Source organism: Euprymna scolopes, chromosome 5 (genome assembly GCF_053919585.1).
Source record: "Euprymna scolopes isolate OS-2025 chromosome 5, ASM5391958v1, whole genome shotgun sequence".
NCBI classification, from domain to species: Eukaryota; Metazoa; Mollusca; class Cephalopoda; order Sepiida; family Sepiolidae; genus Euprymna; species Euprymna scolopes.
The window spans coordinates 135,251,736-135,275,194 of NC_136486.1; the positions used below are offsets into that span (position 1 = coordinate 135,251,736).

Consider the following 23,459-nt stretch of genomic DNA (forward strand, 5'->3'; position numbering starts at 1 on the left):
AAATCGTCGTATACGTTACGTCTAATTCAGAAGCAAGTTCTCAAACAGTTGAGTGTGGATTGGCTTCGATCAAAGTTCTTAATTGATCGTTGTCAACATCCGATGACCGACCATTACGCTCATCGTCTTCAAGACTCTTGTCGCCGCAACGAAATTTCTTAAACCACCATTGCGTTGCGCGTTCAGTAGTTGTCTCTGGGCAAAACGCTTTGTTAATATCGCGAGTTTTTTTTTTTATTATTTCAGCAGTTTTTCGACCTAGCTTGAATTAAAATAAGAAAATTGTGCGAATTTGTTTGTTTTTTCCATCTTGCATTCAACGTTCTGAAAAGAACACATAATTGCTTGAAAACGATTGTTATTTAAAATATTAGATGGAAAGAAAAATTGTCTTTAAATTGATATATAAAATAAAGGTATTATAATGAAAACTTATTTGAAAATTCATTATTTCAAACCAGAATTAAAAATTCCTAAAGAACTTTCTTCTCAACCTAATATCACCTGTGTGTGTATATATATATATATATATATATATATATATATATATATATATATATGAGGTATCGTCATTGGAACTAAAATGACGCCCGGCTCTGCAAATATATTTGTTCATATATTAGCAGTTCAGCCCAGTTTTGCTCGAGCCCTATGTACTGTTCATAACTTTATGTCCATATGTGTGTGTGTGTGTGTGTGTATATATATATATATATATATATATATATATATATATATATATATATATATATATATATATATGAAAAATGTTTAACTCGTGTCCAGGTAACCCATTTCAAGTGTTCAGACCAAAAATTGGCGGAGGAGTTTGGTAGAGTCTGCAAAGGTCAACTTTTTCGACTCTGACCGCTTGGCAACCATAATTTCGCCCAAAAGCTGATTAAAAAGCTTACTGCATGTCTGAATACCCTTTATGTATAATTTCAAATGTATAGACCCAAAATTTGCTTACTAGTTTGCTAGAGACCGCAAAGGTCAAATCTTTTGAACTTTGACCCCTTCTTAGCCAAATTTCAGTCAAAAACCGATTAAAAAGCTTGCCCTATGTCTTAATACACTTTATGTAAAATTTCAAATATTTAGACCAAAAATTGGCTGGGAGGTCAATTTTTTTAAACTTTGACCCTTTAACATTTATTTTTGGGGCTCAAATCAAATTAAAAAGTTTGATCCATGTTAAAAGAACCTATAACTAAAATTTCAAGTGTTTAGATCCAAAATTGGTGGAGGAGTTTGATAGAGTTTTCAAAGGTCAAATCGTTGAACTTTAACCTCTTGACAGCCAATTTCTGGCCGAAGACAGATTAAAAATATTTTCCTAAATCTCAATACCCCTTATGTCAAATCTCGAGTCTGTGGACTGAAAATTGACAGAGTAGTCTGGTAGGGGCATGTACACACAGACAATTTCAGTTTTATAGATATGTAGATTAGAGGCTAAATTAATTAGCAGCTATATTATTTGGATTATTTAGACCACTGTTCTCATATCAAGTGTTATTCTCACAACATGTCGATCGATGTAACCTTCGACTTTCTTCTGATGTATCTTGTCAAACCAAAGAATCTTTATGCCAAACTCGGGACTCTGTACAGAATTTCGAATTTATTTAATTCGCGGGGGTAGCATGCTCTCATTCCATCAGCCACGACTGAGCAGAAGTCTTAAGTAATTCACAATTGAATTTTTAGTATCGCCCGCACTGCGGATTGAATCTTTAACTTCCAGAAATTTATTTTACAAAGTACTTTATCAGTTACGCCACAGTTCCTTGCCTGGATTAAATAAAGGGTTCCATTCGAAACATAATACAGCTTCCCGAGTTCGACAGAAGGTTACAAGGGCCTCAACCACTTAAGTTAACAAATTTACCGAACTTCCATTACTATTGATTACTATATTGTCCTTTTGACTACTCTACACTCTTTAACCCTTATCCTTGAGTGGCCGATCGGCCTTGATAAGTGGTGACGACTATGTAAAAAAAAAAAAAAAAAAAAAAAACTTTGGGTGAATAACACTTGTTATGAGATCAGTAGCCCAAAGAAATCATACAAATTATCAATTCTTATCTCAGAAATTTAGAAACATGATTAAAAAATATCCCCCAAAGTCAATCCATCATTGTAGATATCGAAACGATATTTGGTTTTCTTACAACATGTGCTCTCATAAAGCGTTTCTGACACAATACGTGATCCGCCGAATAGTTTAAATTCTAATATGTGATCTTTACAAATAACCGTAATTAAGCTTAATAGTAACCCTAATAACGGGTTAAGGTTGGAGTTAGGATTAATGAATAAATCACATGTTGAAATATAAACAACTCCGTAGATATCACCATTCGGTAGATCACATTTTAGAATAGCATCCAATGTTTTCTTTATGTTGACACCTGACAACCTTCTGAACTTTAAATAGTATAGCATCCTATCTATTAAAATGACTCTATTGTATATAGACTATTCGAATCAAACTCTTGTTCAAGCCTCCGTCATATTCTTGAATTAACATAACAATTCTATAAGAGATACTTCCTAATAAAATATATTAAATCTATATAAAAAAAAAAACGAGATAATTGGTCTCACCCGGTCATAGACCTGTCGGTACAGTAGCAGCGTCGTTATCTTACGATTTCACGTTCGAGCCGACATATCAGACGTATTTTTTTCGAATTTAAAATTTTTAATATTGAAACAGGGTTATTTATGCCACTTTTTTCGTTCGTTTTTAAAAAAATTTTCCATCACGTTCGCTGTTTTATTTTTCGATTTTTTAAAGAAATTTTAACATAGTTCGCTTATTGTTTATTTTGCATGATGGTTATTACGTTCGCTTATCTTATATTTTCCATTTTGTTTGGATTTACCCCCATTCCCCCACACACAAACCTTACTACACCCGGCCAACGGTGGGTACCCCCGTTAGTTAATTATGAAAAACGGCAGTAGAAAGATATTCGGTATCTGAAGACCTTTAAGTAGTATATCAATAATTACCACCACGCAATAACATTCACAATGGAACATTAGCACACCTCAATTCCATTCAAAATAAATCAATTATATGTAGATCATTACTCGAATTAAATGCCGATGTTCAGACCTCTGCCATATTTTTTGAATTAACTCCACAACGCTACAGGAGATACTTCCCGATAAAATATATTAAATTGATTATAAAAAGCAGACAAGTTCTTAGTAATAAAATACGCACGCACGCACACACACACACACACACACACACACACACACACACACACACACACACACGATTACCTTCTTGTGATTTTCACTCATGGCCAACACATGCATATACATACTTGTTCCATAACCACAGATTTGTCAATTCTTTGATTAGACCACACAAAAAATTCCATTAAAAAACTTCCGATGACACGAAAAGGCAATTCATCAACACACACACACACACACACACACACACACACATATATATATATATATATATATATATATATATACTAGCAGGCTGCCCGGCATTGCCCAGTCGTAAAATAAGCTTTAATATGATATTTTGATAAATACGGACTTCGTATTTATTATTATATTATATTGGACCCAATATATAGTAATTATTTAAAGTTAAAAAAGTGACTCGTGCGCCAACACCGGGATGGAAACCAAAGCGTTTAGCTTACGATTTACTTTTTCCTTTAACGTTAATGCCTGAGCTATAAAGACACGTTTGCTGCAAGGCTAAAAATTAAAACATGAACCAATAGCTATTATGTTATGCATACATATTCGTAATGTCGTCGTTCGACCTTCACCTGACAAATTCCATTTTTGTTTTTAATTTTCACACTTTTGCACCGATTTTCGCCGGCTAAACCCCAAATATAATGTTTCGTATGGGTTCGAATACCCTATGTATTAAGTTTTATGTGTGTATACCAAAAACTGACAGAGGAATTTGATAGACAAAATTTTGAACAAATATATATACGCATACATAAATATACATAGAAAGAGGTTTATGTTTACTATAACCTTTTTATGCAACTATTGCGCAAGTATAAATTATGTAGAATATCCGCATGAATATGATTACATGTAGTAGTTAACTAAAGATGTTCATCGCATAAGAAAACTGAAAAAAGTAATAGGAAATGAATTAAAATGAATGTTTGAAAGAATTTGCAAATTAGCTAGATCTTTTGCAGATGAATGCAATTTCACAAAAGTTGTATTTTCTTTCAAAATAAATAGAAAAAGTTTCACCTTTTTCTTCTTGGCCTAAATAACAATAAATAACAAAATAAATAGAAAAAAAAGAAGATTTTTGATATGAATATCAATACACAACCCCCTAATTCATATATATATACTAGCAAAAGTACCCGTTGTTGACTGGGTTCAAAAATAGCCTACAGAAAATGGACTCTGATTTATGAAAGTATGATAGGTTGTAAAAAGATAGCTTCCAATTTGGGAGTATCAAAACCAAAGCAAAATACGATGAAAGTAAAAATAAAATAGATGAACCCCATAATTTATTATATCATACCTGTTCACACTGAAACACTTATCACAATATTCTGTGGATCTATATTAAAATAACCTTGTTAAACTTTGTGACATATTTCCATTCTATGGAGGTCAAGTGCGAACGAACACGCCATAATTTTATTATACCATATTTCTTCAAACTGGAACATAATTATCAAAGTATACTTACGCAGATAGATATGAAAAGTCCTTATTACAGTTTGTGCCTATTTCCATTCTATGGAGGTCAGGCGCGAACGCAGACCCTACAATTTTATCATACCATCCCTATTTAAGTTAAAACGTACTTATCAAAGTATTATTATGTACATCTATATCAAAAACACTTGTAAACGTTTTTTTTTTAATTTTTAAATTTTTTATTTCTATACTTTGTGAACCAGACGCGTTCGCAGACCCACAATTGAATCATCATTATGCCAGATCAAACATACATATTCCTGTCTCGATACGTCTTCTATCATTATATGTGATCAGTTTTCTATAATAGTCAACCATATAGGAGCCTATTCGTGACCAGACACACACACAGACGTTCAGCTTTATATTATATTATATATGTATACATATACATATATATTTGTGTGTGTGTGTGTTTGTGTGTGTGTGCTTAAACAATTAAATAGAAAAACGAACATTATTTTTATATTCATCAATGCTTTGTCTTTATTTCAAGACTTCCTCACACTGATTAATTTAAAGAAATAATATTTCTTCAAATCAATCATCTCGGGGAAGTCTTGAAATAAAGACAAAGCATTTACGAACATACAAATAGTTTCGGAATTTCCTTATGCCATGGCGGTGGAATATTATCTCTACATCTCAAAGGAAAAGATTAAAAAACAAAAAAACAAAAAAAAACACATAAAACCTTCTATACACACCGAATTATTCTTTTCTGTTTATAATAAATAAAATAAAACGTAATGCCGAGAAGCCTACAAGTAATAGCATAAGCCTAAAGTTTGTGTTGAAGACCAGAATGCTTTACTTTGTCGAACGCATTAGAAATGAAATATCAAGCGTAATAGCTCAAACCGCTCCTGAATTATTCATAAATCGGCATATCCGCTCAGTTAAAACAGTTAAAAAATCAGCAGTTCAACAAAAACCAGGAAAGCCATACTGAACATTACTAAAGAGGGCCAAACTTTTCAGATATCCAAAAATAATAACACTAATAAAAAAAAATAATGTAATACAAAACATTGTGTAGTATCTAACATAATTTACAATGCAAACGATTTCTGCAATTACTTCTAAATATATATATATTTTTTTTTTTTTTACACAGTGATCACCACTTATCAAGGCCCGGAAGCCACTCAGGGATAAGGGTTATTGCAAGTACATTACGTTAGTGAGGAGATTTGCTGAAATGTTTACTGAAGGGGGCGGTTCATTAGGAATTTGTTAACATTGGACTTGAAGACATCCAAGTTGTAGTCCGGAGGGAAGCAGGCAGACGGAACAGAGTTCCACAGGCGTGCAGTTCTAAGAAAGAAGCTTTGTTCATGGAATCTGCGTTTTGATTTAGGCACAGATATAGAGTGGGGGAAATTTTTCACAGTGGATTCAGCTAGACGGGTGTTTTTCGTGAAAGATTGGCGAGGGGGGACCAGAGATTGGAGTTCAGACGAGCATCTGCCATGGAAATAACGATAAAACAAGGACAGGCTCGCAACGTCTCTTCTGTGGGAGAGAGGTTGCAGAGTAGAGAAAAGGGCATCCCCCACTAAGCCACGAAGTCTATTTTGTACTCTGTCAAGGCAGGATAGGCTGTTTTTAGCAGCTCCTGCCCAGATATGGCAACAGTATTCCATCCTTGGACGTACTTGGCTTTTATATAGATAGAGAATTGCATCCGTAGTGAGATATCTTCTGGAGCGGTAGAAGGATCCCACCATCTTTCCAGCGACCTTGGCAACAGACTTGATGTACGTGCTCCATTTCAGATCAGGAGTAAAGGTCAAACCCAGAAGCTTGTCAAAACACGGGGCCTCACCCAGACGAGAGCCATCCATCACAATTGATGCCAGATGGGGATCAGAGCGTTGATGATGTAAGGATAGCAGTTTGGTTTTGGATGCATTAAAGGTAACCAGCCACATCTTTCCCCACTGACCCACGCGCTCGAGATCAGAGGAGAGAGAATAACTTAGACTTTTTTAAAAGCATGTTTTCGTAAATAGAACGATACTTTTACAGTTTACTGATCATGTTAATTTTTAGATAAGGTTTCCAAGTTAAATTCAATTTTTAGGGTAGCTTTTTTTGTTAAATTGTTAGGTGAAAGTACAGAATAGTTAATAAAGCATACCCCTATATATTAATCATTGTTTCCTACATGATGACGTTATTATTTCAGCATAGCCTGTAAGCTGCACAAGTACACATAAATCAAAAAGTAAAACAACAACAAAAAATGATAATATAAACTTAGTCAGAAGAAAAATTAATCGTCCACACAAATTTGAATGATCAATATAAATAAATCAAGATAAAATATTAGGGGAAATAACTGGGGTATTACAGTTTTTTTTTTTAAACCTTGTTCGGATACTAGAAGATTTAATTACAAAAAACAATAAATAAATAAATAAAACAAAAACAATGGTTAACAATCTTTGTCTTTTTTTTTTTATTTAGTTACAAGCTATTGCGACGTATTAAATCTACAGTCCTTACTCCTTAACTAGAAAATTATTATCTTAGAGTTATCTCCCTTGGTATGTTTCTTGGTTTGTTTATATCGACCATTCAGACATAATAGCATTTTTCTGTGTTTCACGTGTACGGGGACAGTTCCTGTAAGTGGTATATATATATATATATATATATAGTTTAAATAAATAAAAATAATAATTCCGACACCATATTCAGAGTAAATAATTTGGGCGAATACATTTTCTTTTTCTAAAATTTTGTTATAGGAAGAATTTCATATCTCCTTACAGTAAGGAGAAAAGGGAAGGCGGACAAAACAACAACGACGGGTAAAGAAAAGGGCGCGAAAACAAATATGAAAGCTTAAGAAACAGAGAAGACGCGCGAAAAAACAACAACAACAACAATAATAATAACAACGATAATAATAGTAATAGTGGTACTAATAGCAATAATTTTTGATATTATTATATATTATATAATAATAGTACTAGTAGCAATAATAATAATAATAATAATAATAATAAGAAGAAGAAGAAGAAGAAGAATGATAATAATAATAGAATTTAATGGTAAGCGGTTGCTACGATAACGCAAGTCAATCTGCAACGATTATCAACAGAGGTGGAGATGTACTGGAAATCTAGGGAGTCTTGTTGTCACTCTTGCTCCAAAGAATGCCACAAGTTGTTCTTAAAGAGAAATCTGTGATAATAGGCTGTGTGACTGCTCCTAGTGATTAAATAATAATAACTTAATAAATAAAAAGAAACTAAGAAAACCAGGGAAGAAAAATTTGTAATTAACGTAGCATGTGATATAATTCACGAACCCTCCGGGGGGGGGGGTATAGACAAAAGACTCTAGGGGGAAAATACCCTTTCGTTTTTTAATCCCTGCCCTGCGCGTAAAGTTAAAATAAAAGCCCCACGTAAACATTTGCTGAGTTGAAAGAAACTGATGGATCGGTGAACTAGTACATTGTACATCCTATTATAAATGGAGGCCGGCCCATTACAAAGATTCCCACTCAAGCTCCACCCACAACGGACATTCCCCCACCCACGTGAATGTGAGTTGGGGAAGGTGGCAGGAGACGGCCAGTGGCGACGACGGCGACAAGGTAGCTTACTTACTAGAGTGCGTAAACACTAGCCATGAACCTCCCTCATCCCCATACTCACTCAAACTCACACACGCGCGTGAGCGGGATCGGCCGTACCCACGTGTGAATATCTACGCTCGTCCTTAAATGCGCATTGCTAATACAGACATAACGAAATTCCAATGAGGTTTTATACCTAAAATTTGGATAAGTGATGAATTTTGTAGTTTCTTCCAAATTAAAGTATTGAATATGTAAAAAAAAATTTTTTTTAATGAAGTAGCAGCAATAACAACAATTACGAAGCAACAACAACAACAACAACAACAACAACAACAACAAATAATAATAATAATGATAATAATAATAATGATAATAATAATAAAGATAATGATAATAATGATAATAATCATAATAATAATAATAATAATGATAACAACAACAGCAATAATAATAATAATAATAATAATAATAATAATAATAATAATAATAATAATAATATGTTCGTTCGTTCGTTCGTTCTTCGAAGTCGAAGATGACCATGACATCAGTGAGTAAAAGTAGTGTTTTTGTACTTCCGGAGATGACTTGTAAGGCCGATCCGGGCATGGAAAGCCCTCCCACAAGTTGGACAGTGGTGAACAGGTGTTGTGGAGACAGAGCTTGCTTCTCTGGCTTTGCGGGTTGCACGCTTTTGTACTGCTTTGAGGGTTCTTCTCTCTTCAGCTGTTTCAGCTCCTTTGTTGATGAGATGACGCCAGTGAGGTCTGTCTGATGCAAGCGATTCCCAGGACTCGGTACTGATGTTGAAGTCTTTGAGGGAGATTTTGAGCTTGTCCTTAAAGCGTTTTCTTGGTGCTCCGACTGAACGCTTGCCTTGGCACAGCTCGCCATACAGGAGTTGTTTTTGGGATTTTTTCATCTGGCATGCGGGAGACGTGACCTGCCCATCTCAGTTGGGTCTTTCGAATGGTAGTAGTTATGCTGGGAAGATTAGCACTTTTAAGGACCTCTGTACAGGGACGTTGTCTTGCCATCTGATATGGAAGAGATTTCGGAGACATCTCAGGTGGAAGTGGTTCAACGTTTTTTCGTGCCTTCTGTAGGTAGTCCAGGTTTCTGAGCCATAGAGCAATGTGGTGAGGACAACTGCTCTGTAAACCTTCAGCTTGGTGTCAATGCTGCTTGCCTTGGCGATTCTGTTGTTGATTTCGAGATTGATTGTGGCTGTCCGAGATAGAGTGCTGCCCAGATAGGTGAAGGTCTCAACCGCTTGAAGGTTCTGTCCCTTGACAGATATTTAGATCATGATACAGATTTCTGGGAGCTGGTTGGAACATAACTTCGTTCTTCTTGGTGCTAATTGTGAGGCTGAAGTTGTCACAGGCTGCGGAGAATTTGTTCATCTGGTCTTGCATTTCTCGCTCGTTGCTGGCATTGAGGGCAAAGTCATCAGCAAAAAGAAAGTCACTCAGTACTGTTTCCTTCACCTTTGTCACAGCCTGCAGTCTCCTTGGGTTAAACAGCTTTCCATCTGTTCTGAATTTAATGTTGATGCCTGGTGACTGATCGCTGAAAGCGTCAAATAGTATTGCAGAAAACATCAAGCTGAACAGTGTAGGGGCAAGGACACATCCCTGTTTAACTCCATTTGTTGCTGGAAAAGCCTCCGAGGGTTCACCGTCGTCAAGGACGCGCCCCATCATGCCTTCATGGAATTGACGAACTACTGTGATGAAAGTACTTGGGCAACCGAATTTCATCATTATTTTTCACAGACCATCCCGACCGACTGTGTCAAATGCTTTCGTCAAGTCGATAAAGATTGTGTAAAGGTCTCGGTGCTGTTCGATGCATTTCTCTTGAAGCTGACGAGCGGCAAAGATCATGTCAGTAGTCCCCCGACCGGCGCGGAAACCACATTGACTCTCCGGTAGGAATCCCTGTTCCAGGTGACCAAGTAAGCGGTTGAGGAGGATGCGAGCCAAGATCTTTCCTGCTATGGACAGGAGAGATACCTCGGTGGTTATCGCAGGATTGGCGATTTCCTTTTCGCTTATAGATGTGAACGATTGTGGCGTCTTTAAACTCTTGTGGTAGTTGTCCCTTCCTCCACATGATCTGATACAAGCAGGTCAGCTGCTCCCGCAAGGCTGCACCACCGGACTTGTAAACCTCAGCTGGGTTGGCATCTTGATCTGGAGCTTTTCCACTGGTTGACTGCTGAATGGCTTTGATGACCCCTTCGATTGATGGGGGGGGTATCGAGCTGTTGATTGATAGGGACTTGGGGGGGGGACCTTCAATTGCTATATCATTGATGGCTCCAGGGCGATTGAGCACTTTGTTGAAGTGGTCAGCCCATCTGTTAAGGATCTCCTTCTTTCCCGTGAGTAGAGTTGAGCCATCGGCACTGAGAAGAGGAGAGGATCCCGAAGACTGTGGTCCGTAAACTGCCCTTAGTGCATCGTAAAAATTCTTTGTATCGTGTTTGTCTGCGTAACCTTGGATTTCATCTGCCTTAGCACTGATCCAGGAATCCTGCATTGAACGCAGCTTCGATTGGACTGCGCACGTTCGAGAAGGCAGTTTTCTTCGGCACACAAGCAGAGTCATTTTGATGCGCTCTTAGCAGGCGGTGTTTTTCCTGCAATAAGTTGTGGATCTCAGGATCATTCTCGTCAAACCAGTCCTGGCGGTGTTTGGTGGCAGGACATAGAACGTCAAGAGCAGCAGAGTGAACAACATCTCTGAAGGATGTCCAGCTCTCTTCAACGCTGTTGTGATTGAGATTGAAGTTACTATGTATGCTGCTCTAGAATTCCTCTGCTGTTTTAGGACATTTCAATTTGGCTGTATTGAGCCTCTTGGCTGTTTTTTTTACCCTGAGGTCTTCTCTTTGGTTGGATGAAGAAGTTGAATTTGGAGATGATGAGGCGGTTGTCGGTCCAACAATCAGCCCCACACATGGCTTTGGTCAGTCTCACGTCCTGCCTGTCCTTGACTCTGGTAATGACATAACGAATTGATGCCAGTGCCGAGAGCATGGATGCATCCATGTGTTTTTATTGCGATTTGAGAGGCGGAACATAGTGTTTGTGATGTTAAGATCATGTGACGCACAGTTTCTAAGGAGGAGGAGAAGTCCGTTGCTATTGCATTTGCCTACTCCATGCTTTCTAATGATGCTGTGCCAGGCTTGATGATCTGTACCGACACGTGCATTGAAGTCGCCAAGAATTACAAGCTTCCCCGACTGAGGGACTGAGGAAATGAGAGTCCAGCTCTTCATAAAACTTATCTTTGACCTCATCAGGGTTAGTCATCGTTGGGGCATAGGCGCTGACCAGCGTAACGCTGGTGTTGCGTCCAAGAGGTAACTGCATTTTCATTAGTCTGTCGTTGATACCTTCAGGAATGCTTGCTAGTTTTTGGTATGTGAGTTGTTTTGATAGCAAAACCCACACCAGCTTCACGCCGTAGCCTCCACCAGTTTCAGTCAGTTGGTCTTTGTCTGCAAAACGAGTCTCACTTAGGGCTGCAATGTCAATATTGTAGCGAGCAAGCTCACGAGCTACAAGCGCTGTTCGTCTTTCAGGTCGATTTGCTTTTGCATTGTCGAGCAGGGTTCGGACATTCCACAATGCTAGTGTAATCACTTTTGTTTTCTTTTTTCTTTTGCTTCGACCGCTTAAGAGGGATCCCCGCCAGCCGCGGTATGCTGGCTAGGGTTTGGTGAAGCAGGCTATTTTTAGGGCACCTTTTCTAGCCCCATCCTCATTCTACGGAGGCGAGCAAAGTGATCCTAAAGAGGGCTGCTCGATCAATCAGGTGGCTACCGGACCCACCACTGCCTCAGTCCAGTGAGGAACGACCACATGTCCTGAATCGCCCACGTGTATGTTCACAGCTACAGTTTCCAGTGTATCCACACCTACTGCTTCGCCGTTTCCCTGTCGCCGCAGGACTTGAAGTTAACAAAAAGTCGATGTCATGACTTGCGCTTGAATTGGATTAAATGAGTGAGACTTGCGCAGGATCAGCCTCACTCTCTCTTCGTGATACGCCGGTTCCAGTGGCAGGACTGTGTCAAGACGGCTGGGAACGAATCAGGATGCAGGAGTTGTCGGAAGGAGACTGGTCTGTCTTCCTACCGCCTTAGGGACTCCACTCCGGATTTTCTGTTGTCAGCCTTTGTCTTTTCCAAGACAGCCACAAGACAGGGGAACTATTTGACCCATAGCTGGGGGTTGGTCCATGAGTCACCAGGGCATATCCACACGACGGTGGGCCTGCATGTCACATGTCTGGGGGCCAACCTCCTCCAAGTCCTTGTAGTTTAGCCTGAGGCCGCAGGGTGCTCAGTTTCCATGTTTCGGTTCGTGGAACCACTACATAGGGCTTGCAGATGGAGAGGCTGTATATTGGGAGAGAGAGACTTACGCATTCGGCTCCTTTTTCACATAAATGCTAACCAGCGGTGTCAGCTGAGAGCAAGAGATGATAAGCACCCCCCCATTTATTCTTGTGTGTGTGTGTGTGTGTGTGTGTGTGTGTGTGTTTGTGTGTGATACACAATAAACTAACGCTACACCAAATAATCGGGTTCAAGGAAGTTGGAAAGACCGAGGAGAGACAGCGCTAGCCAAGACTGGGACCTTAAGGAGACTTATTGCCACCCAAATTCTAGTGAAGACCAATGTTCACTGCCAACGAGAAATCAATTGTAAGCGAATGTTGCGATTACGCAAATTCATCTGCAAAGGTTATCGGTGGAGAGTACTGAAAATCTGGGGAGACTTGTCAATCAGATTCCAGAAAACACCACAAGTTGTTCTCAAAGAGAAATCTTTGATGATGGCTCGTGTGACTACTCCTAGTGAGTAAAAAATAAAAAATAATGAGGACGGAGATGCGAAGCAAATACACTGAAAAGGCCAGCGAGGTAAAAGGGATATAGAATATAAAGAAAGTCAAGATAACACTAATAATCGTAGGAGCAATAGAAAGAATTCCGAAATTCTTTGAAAAAGAATGTGAAAAATTGAAATCAGGATAATAGTTAAGATACAACAGATAGCAATAATGAATATTAAGGAAAACCGTTGATTAACGAGAAAATGCACATGAGCTACAAAGCTAGCTGGCAGTATGGAATGTGCGACTGAGATGAAACGGAAAGATGAGAAGCATCACATGAAACCAAGAAAACCGAAACTGTATCATCATAAATTACTCCTTTCCACTCCAAAAAAAAAAAAAAAAAAAACGAAAAACGTAGTGCCAGCATCAACTGGCACCTCACCAAATAGTCATGAAGAGTTAAGAAGAATAGAAAGATTGAGGGGAGAAAGCACTAACCAGACCTCCACTGGACGTGCGAAGAAAACTGGGGCACTGGGGAGCTTATTCAGCAAGGAGTCAACGGCAAGTGGCTGTTGCAATGATGCAAATTTTTTAAAATGTGTTATTGAAAGCGTTGGAGAGTACTGGGAATCTGTTGTCACCCAACCTCCAGGGAAGACCACCGGTTTTTGTCAGTGAGTAATCTCTGATGATGATTAGTGTGAGATCTCCTAGTGAGTACAAATAATAATAATAATAATAATAATAATAATAATAATAATAATAATAATAATAATAATGAAGAAGGAGGAGGAGGAGAAAAAAGAAGAAGAAAATGAAGAAGAAGAAAAAGACAAGCTTATTAAAACAGAATAGCTGTGAAAAACAAGAAAGCTTATTAAAGCTCAATTACACTGTAGAAACCTGATAAAAGAAATAAAGCAAGAATGGCAGTATTTTTGGTAAGATACTCGTAACCATTCTTAAAGTAGAGAAAAGGCAATGAACTCGCAAGCCGGGATCAACGAACCAGGAAACTAATGACTATGCATAATCAAATGCACTACACGAAGGTTAATATTAATCGGAGATGAGGACTAGTAAGTATTGACGATTACAGAGACCATACAATAAAAGGACTTGAGAAATACATACAAAATACAAAGATCACTAGAGCAGGGCAAAGTTGAACGACATAGAAAGCAACAAAACAGGGAACAGAAAGGTAGGAAAAGACAGATAGGGGGACAAAAACATCAGGGGTATTTCTAAGACGTGCAAACGAAATCTCACACGACGGATGTTACAAAAGGGCACTTAAAAAATATACATTTTCTGAACTTTTTCCTTAAAGATCCAAAATAGCAAAATACATTGACAGGAGAGGTTTTGGTTATAATCGAAATTGTCTACTCTTTTTAACTTCCGGTCTCTGCTGTCCATTTGGCTGAATGGTCAAGCAACCAAAGAAAGCGATTACTAACATAGAAAAAGGTGGAGGTCACGTAATCTGAGAGGAAGATAATCATTAATAATAAGGAACTATAGCTTGCTTGTTTGTAATCGTAGTTCCGTCTGCGTAACAAAAACCGGAAGTCAGAAGGAGCACACACTCTTGACTGACATCGATTTGTTTTATGTTTGATTGATTTATGATTCAGATATATTATTTTACTAACAGAACCCATGTATGGAATTGAAGAAAACATGAATCGTAATTCCAAAAAGTAAATTGAACATGGCTGGAAAGAGTATTTTTATTTAAAACGGCAAGCTTATATCCACAATATAAAATATAGTATGCCCCATACCCAGCGTTACGATCTTTAAAGGAAGAAAATAAAAAAAAGAAAAGAAAACACACACACACATACATACATACATACATACATACATACATACACACATTTATGTATTAATTCTAAAGAAACACGAATCTTAGGAAGATATCAATCATACCAGTTATTATAGATGCTACATGGCTTATGAAGAAGAACCTGAAGTCCTACCTAACTAATATTCCTGGTGAACCAAGTGCAAAAGAGATCCAGACAATTGCACTTAAGGGAACAACGAGGATACTAAAAAGAGCTCTCGGTTGGTTTCAATAAAAAGTAGGGTAATGTTGGCAGCTAGTTTGGCTGCCCGATACCCAGGGTTACAATCTTCAAAAGAAGAAAATTTTAAAAAATAAAAGAACACACACACACACACACACACAAATATATATATATATATATATATATATATATATATATATATATAGTTTTTTAATGTTGTTATTACTTTGTTCAAGTTGGGGAATGGAATATCCTACCTTATACCAAATATTTACTCGCTAACTCAGATATTCCAACCGAAAGATCTTTTTAAGATTCTAACCGTCCCTTTAAATACAATTGTTTGAATCTCTCTTGCACTTGGTTCGCCGGGTATATTTACTAGGTAGTTTTTGAAATTCTTTTTCATGAGTCCAGTTGCTCCGATAATAACTGGAATGAAAGAAATCTTAAGATTCCAGTTCGTTTCCATGTCATAAGACATTAGTATTTCGTTATCATTATTTCCGTTCCCTTCAACCCAGCATCATTGGGGGACACTAACTTTCACTAGGGTTGCTCCTTTCTCCTTGTCCATATCACTATATCAGGTTTTATGGCCCCGTAAGTGTAAGTACGTAGCTGTAGGAATTGGATAGTCATAGTGTAAACTTATTTCCGACTGTTCTTTCTAGAATATGTTTCCAGGATTTGCTGCTGCATTCAATATTCAACTTTTGCAGATCGTCCAGTAGTGATATTTACACACTCAATTGTGTCGGGGCGTATAATAGCCATCCCGCAGTAGAACCAGCAGCGTTGGATGTCAGGTGGCTCACACTTACTACTTCTGTGTGACAGAACCTGCACTGCTGCTATTGTTTAGACCACTCATTTTCTAAAAAGCATTTTTTTTTTACACAGTGATCACCACTTATCAAGGCCCGGAAGCCACTCAGGGATAAGGGTTATTGCAAGTACATTACGTTAGTGTGGAGATTTGATGAAGTGTTTAATTAAGGGGGCGGTTCATTAGGAATTTGTTAACATTGGACTTGAAGACATCCAAGTTGTAGTCCGGAGGGAAGCAGGCAAACGGAACAGACCTGTCTCTTGGTCGTTGTGGAGCGATACTCTTTTCAGCCAGTCCATGGATCCTTTCTCATCTACATAATCCTGAATGAATTCATCCAGAAAATACATGCCACTCTGTTGGTTGACTCATTCTTCCAGTTTTTTTTTTTGTTGTTTTTTTTTGCAATGGAAGTTCTTTGTGTATACACACGTGTATGTGTTTGTGTTGTGTACACGCGCGTTTAGACAGCATTTTCATGACAAGTCCGCTTACATGGCTTTATAAGTAATTTAATTCACTTCTATTTAAATATTAATTCTTGATAACTGAATGGAAGAAAGCCAGTCTGCAAAGTCAAACTTTTTTTTTTTTTCAATTCAATTTTCACCCCAAACAAGGTACAGTGTCACTTTTAGAGGGCTACTATCGGGGACATAAGTTGCAAGGATATTATGAAGGGAGATGAGTGTAGTATTATCATAGAACTACTTTCATACGCGTAACAAGTAAATCATGGCGTATGAATATTGATGTCAACCGCCTAATACATACGTATTCTACAACATAGCGTAGACCTCTACACACGTACATTCAATCTCTCTTCTTATGTAAATATGTCAATAAAGTTCTATATTAAATAAAACCACAACTTGGTTGTCAATTACTTATAACAACAAACTTAAACAAACGACAATGAGTAGCAAGATGTCTGTTCACATTAACTTGAACCTCTGCATATCAGTACAGTTGGGAAAGCAGGATCTCGTATGGAGTTCTAGAGTCTAGCAGTTCTGGGGAAGAAACTATTGGAATAGAAGGCTTTTGACTGCGTAAGCATGAAATACTAGTGTCTATTAAGATAAAATAATTATTAATATTTATTAAAAAATTAGGTAAAAATAACACCGGTAAAAATGGCAAACGTGACTAAATAGGTAAAAATGGAACTTTGACAACGGAAAAGTAGGATCGCTCAAGAAGTGTAGCTTAAGCTCTCATCCTTTAGTTTAAAATAGGGCTAAGACCCCCCCCCCAAAAAAAAAGATTTTTAATAGACATTTACACAAATGAGGTGGGGCTAGGCCTTTTTTATATTACGGGCTAATCAAAAGGGAAAATGCTTTCTGCTAGTTTAGTCAATTTTTTTAGCGAGCCAGTGTGAAAATCTTTAGGGCTGTAGAGATACGGAATGTGAAACTTTATTGATTTCATACCCATTCTCTTTCTTTCTCTATTCGTTTGACAATTCATCATAATTTATAACCCCAGCAAAGGTATTATCACAACGCAAGTAGGAAGGCCAGTCTTTGATACGACAGGGGCGCGTCTGAAATGAATGTTCTGTTTAGAGCACACTTGAAATATTATACTGTTATAAACTCGCTCAATGTATGTTACCGTGACATAGGCTGACATATATTCGGTGGGTTTCTAACATTATTTTGTATAATTTTTTATTTATTTTTAACTCATTTTCCCAAACTTACTGTGTTTAGCAGAGAGTTCGGCGCCATTTAAAATTGTCCAATACATCGGTAAACACTGTCTGTTTTTCGAGCTGAATAAACATGTTACATTAAATAAAAACACAAAAGATTATCCAATTAGGTAGTAAAGTAACTTACCTTGCCTTTTACATTCATTTGTTATATATTTGTTTTTTGACAACTTTTTTGAATCTATGTGTATAGTAATACAAACACGAAGTTTATTACAAAAACGCTTTGTTTTCGCATCATTCAACAATGTTTATCCGTGCATATGAATTAAAAATATTTGTAAAAGTGAGAAATTACTTTTTTTTTAATATTCATAAATTTTTTTTTTTTTTTTTTTTTTTTTTAATTAGGTCGCCCTCCACAAATGTTAAGAACAGCTTTCGGAATACACCCCCAACCTCCCCATGTTAAGAACGGCTTTTGGAATAAACATTTGGGGGGGATATTTGCCAACTTTATTCGTTGTCAGCGTACCCACTCGAAAGTACTATTAAAAAAGTGGGGATCAGTTTCGGTTGCAGAGAAGTAGATTTATTTATCGCACTGAAAGTTTCTGAAAGCGAATAAAAGTCGTCAATTTAAAGAAAATTGTGACGGTGGACCTAAATGTAAACATTTACCAAAAAGTTACCGCGCATGTAAATGAAAAATGTTTGTAAAAGTGAGAAATTATCATTAAATGGTCTAGTTACCTAAGTCAAGGTAAGTTTTTTTTTGTTTTTGTTTTTTACATGGGGGTTACCACTTATCAAGGCCCGAAGGCCACTCAGGGATAAGGGTTAGTGTACAGTAATCAATGAGATAGTATTGTAGTAATCATTAGTATTGGGGGTTTTGATAGAGTGTCTTACTTAAGGGGGCTGTTTGTCAGGAGTTTGTTTATGTTGGACTTGGAGACGTCCAAGTTGTAGTCAGGTGGGAAACAGGCAAGCGGCAGAGAGTTCCACTGGCGTGCAGTTCTAAGAAAGAAGCTTTTCTCATGGAATCTACGTTTGATTTAGGCACAGATAAAGAGTGGGGAAAATTATTGACAGTAGTTTCAGCTAGACGGGTGTTTCTCGTGAAAGATTGGCGAGGGGGGACGAGGGATTGAAGCTCAGACGAGCACCTGCCATGGAAATAACGATAAAACAAAGTCAGGCTCGCAACGTCTCTTCTGTGGGACAGAGGTTGCAGGGAAGAGAAAAGGGCATCCCCAACTAAACCACGAAGTCTATTTTGTACTCTGTCAAGGAAGGATGGGCTGTTTTTAGCAGCTCTTGCCCAGATGTGGCAGCAGTACTCCATCCTTGGACGCATTTGGCTTTTATACAGATAGAGAATTGAATCAGTAGTGAGATATCTTCTGGAGCGGTAGAAGGATCCCACCATAGTAAATAAATAAAAAAATGTTACGTGCGCATGCTTTAGTCTTTTCTAAGGGAGCAACTATTAAATAAATCTGCTGGCCGCCACGGAACTCAACGCCCAAGGAATACCGAAAATTATGGAGGTGGTCTTAAATGTAAATATTTACAAAAAACTTATCCGCACAAATTAAAAATGTTTGTAAAAGTGAGAAATTATCAATAAATGATTTAGTTACTAAGCCAACGTAAATAAATAAATAAATAAATAAATAATTTTACGTGCGCATGCGTTAGCTATTTCTAAGGGAGTGACTATTAAATAAATCTGCTGGCCGCCATGGAACTCAACGCCCAAGAAGTAAGGGGTGCTCAGTTTTAGATACAACGCTCTCGTAAATCGGTCTCCCATATTGAAAATACGAGAACGAATATTTTCCAAAAATAAGAAAGTATATTTCTTAACATTTTGTTGTAAATATTCAATTAAGCGCGTAGTAATTCTCTTAAAAAGTTCATTTCCCACAAATTTTTATACATGTTTTATAGGTTTTAAATAAGAAAATAATTATTTTTCATTAACTTCGAACAAATTTTATATAACAAACAAAAACCAACCTAGACCTCTACCTCTCCCAACCCTACGGACATTAAATAAACCCTTCGTTAATCTAAGGGGAATAACCTGTTTTGGTGTTTTCAATGTGGGAGAAAAATAAGCACCGCTAAAAATCTTTAAACAATAATTTTTTTTTAAATCTGGTAGATTAGTGTCTAAAAATCTTTAAATCTTGAATTTTTTGCAATTCTTTTTAATAAACTGTGCAATCGATAATAATCCACCCAAAAAATTGAAAAATGACGAAAAGAAAAAATATATAAGGGGGTGTGCACTGTACCAGTTCACTTTTTTTTTAGTTATAGTTTATTTTAAATGTTAGGTTCAATAAATAAAAATAGCAGCCCGCCAAAAAGAAATAACAATTATGATGTTTTTGTATATTTTATTTGTAGTTTCAGATTTCATTCTTCTGGACAAGTGAAAGAAAGAAACATGACATCGAAGAAAATATCGGCTTTTTTTCAACTGAGTAGAAATGCAGAAGGAAACTGAGATCCAAAATAATTCCTCGAATTATAAATAAAATAATGGCGATGACACACGAAATGAAAATAAAGCGTCCATTGTACTAGAATTCCGACAAATTTGGTTATCAACTTTAACCTGGCTTCGTTATGACAGAGAAAAAAAAAACAGGATGTATTTTTGTCGTCAGGTTGGTCCAACTTTGGCTGGCAAAATTGGTTTTGTTGATAGTAGTAGCAAATTTAAACGTGAAAACGTCCTTGTCCATAGTAAAAGTTTTAGACACGACAAGTGTCGCGACTTTGTCATTAATAAAAAAAGGCAAAAAAAAAAAAAAATGATTGAAAACTCTCACATTGCCAAGAAATTTCTTGAGGCAAACGTAAAGGATTTGACAGATTTAAAAATTACATTTAACACATTTTATTGTATAGGGAAGGGAGAAATTGCCTTTACAAAACTCAAGCCTCTTCTTTCACTACAATACAAAAGTGGGCTACCTGTGACACCTGCATACAGAAATGGTGTTAGGTGTGGTGAAATGATGCAAGCACAATCAGAGATGAGACATTGGAATCTATCAGTGACTCTCATTATGTGTCGGTTATGATTGATGGTGCCACTGACAGCTCTGTGTCAGAAAATGAAGCAGTTTACGTGAGAATATTATTGAATGGCAAAGCAGAAAATAAACTTGTTGAAGTTATTACTATTATTGAACATGGCCATGCTGAAGGCATTATCTCTGCTACTAAATCTGCACTTTTAAAAGTGGGAATCAGTGATGATGAAATGTCATCGAGAATTGGGGTTTGTATTACTGTACACATAGATGCCACACAAAGTAACGTTCCCTACCTGTCTCCCAGATTGACAGAATCAGTAAGCCTCACTTCTAGACCAATTCGTGACCACAGTTCCCGAGAGTTGTGTAACAAATGCTCATTGCCCACTGGGGAATGCCGATCAAGTAGTGATAATGATAGATATCACTATAAACTCTCGACACTAAGTTGAAAAGCCATTATCCAAAACGACAAGGTACTATACGAAAGCTGACTGGGAAGCCATCAAGGATCACATCAAAAATGCTCCATAGGGAAATATCGTTTCTCTTTCGGCGGAACAGTGCGTAAATGAGGCTACGAAAATGCTATTTTAAATTTATGAATGACATTTAGACAAAAATGTAATTTCAAAATAAAGCATTATAAGATGGGCGAAATTGCCATGTCAAATTTAGCATGACAGACCGACAGAAATGATATTTCAAATTTAAGTATGACAGACAGAAAACATGTAATTTCAAACTTTACTATAGTAAGACTGACAAAACCGTTATTTCAAATTTAAGCATGGCAGACAGATAAAAATGTAAGTTCAAACTTCAGCATAAGACCAATAGAATGCTGATTTCAAAATTACACGTGATAGATTTACTGGTGGTTAAATCGTCTGATGTAAATGCGTGTTTGCATCTAATAAAAATTGTCTGTTATTCATGAAACCAAATGGGGCAGAATTATCAAATTTATCTCTCATCGACGTCGAAGTCCTGGAATTTATTAATACGTCAATTTTAAACTATTTTTTTTAAATACAGGAGTGCCTGTATCTGAGGAAAGATAATTACAATGAGGCTTGGTCTATTATGCGCAACTATGATGTTTGCAGCTGGTTCTCTTTGAAAACATAGTATTAGTGAATAAAGGAATAATGCAACCCTATCCTTAACTATTTTAAAGTCATGGATTACGAGAGGAAAAAACACGCACTTACTAAATTAAGATTTTTAAACTATCTCTCTCTCTCTATATATATATATATATATATATATAATTTTTTACTAGGGAGTCTCCACTTATCAAGGCTCGAAGGCTACTCGAGGATAGAGGGTAATGAATGTACGGTAGTAGCGTGGTAATCTTTAATGGTGAAATTGGGTAGAATTTGGTTATTTATGGAGATAGCTCAACAAGAACTTGTTTACATTGGATTTGAAGACTACAATATTGTTTTCAACCTGGAAGCAAGACAGCGGAACTATGTTCCACAGGCGGACAGTTCTAGGAAAGAAGCTTTGTTCATGAAATCTGCGTTTAAATTTAGGCACGGATAAAGCGTGGGGGAAATCGTTTATAGTGGTTGTAGTTAGTCGATTATTTTTTGTGAAAGTTTGGCAAGGAGACTATAGATTGGAGTTCAGCCGAGCACTGGCCACGAAAATGACAATAGAGCAGAGACAGGCTCGCAACGTCCCTTCTGTGGGAAAGAGGTTGCAAGGAAGAGAAAATTACATCACTTACTAGGATTCGAAGCCGATTTTGAATTCTATCAAAGTAGGATAGGGCTCACCAAGCAACTCCTGCCGGCATGGTTTACCTGACTTTTATACAGATAAAAGATTGCACCGACAGTGAGATACCTGCGGGAGCGGTAGTGTGATCCAACCATTTTCCAGCGATCTTGGCAACAGATTTGATGTATGTTCCATTTCAGATCAGGGGTGGAAGTCAGTCCCAGAAGCTTGACATGAGGCGACCTTAATACAAGAGCTATTTATTTTGATTGGGGCGTGGTGGGGGTCAGAACGATTATGATAAAAGGAGAGAAGCTTGGTTTTCGATGCATTAAAATTAACCAGCCACCTTTTTCTCAATTGCATCACGTTCTTAAAATCGAGAGAGAGAGAGAGAGAGAGAGAGAGAGAGAGAGGGAGAGAGAGAGAGAGAGAGAATCAGAAAAATCTTTGTCAATGCTGGCCTTTACAGTGTTGCTATAGATTGTGGTTTCGTCTGCATAAATGTCTACGAATGATGTATGAATGTGATTTGGGAGATCATTGATGAAAATCAGGAAGAAGGTTGGGCTCAGGATAGAACCTTGAGTGACGCTATGAGTTTTTGATTTCTGGCCATCAGAATCTTATGAACCTATCATTTTATAAGCCTATCAGAGAGAAAGGATTTAATAATTGAGTGGAAATGTCCTACTATTCCATAGCTGGCGATCATGTGAAGTAGACCTTTATGTCATACTCTACAAAAAGCCTTTGATATGCCAAGATCTATTGCTCTAGAAACGAGCCCCTGTCGAAAGATTTACCGATCCTGTGTAATATTACAGTTAGTACATCGGCTATTGATCTCGCAGAACGGAACCTATGTTACGTGTCACTGGGCAAGTTATTTTTGCTGAGGTGGTTGTTCACTTTTCTATTTATCACAGATTCCAGC

General features: G+C 37.2%; 2 protein-coding genes across 2 annotated transcripts in view; both read right to left on the reverse strand.

Annotated features, from left to right (window-relative positions):
* LOC145276993 (follistatin-like) overlaps positions 1 to 23,459 on the reverse strand; it is a 184,180-nt gene that overhangs the window by 74,215 nt on the left and 86,506 nt on the right. The gene's annotated exons all lie outside the window — the stretch shown is intronic.
* Positions 10,223 to 10,948, reverse strand: LOC145276632 (uncharacterized). Its single transcript, XM_080127823.1, has one exon. The coding sequence runs from the start codon at positions 10,946 to 10,948 to the stop codon at positions 10,223 to 10,225; it is 726 nt and encodes a 241-aa protein (XP_079983949.1).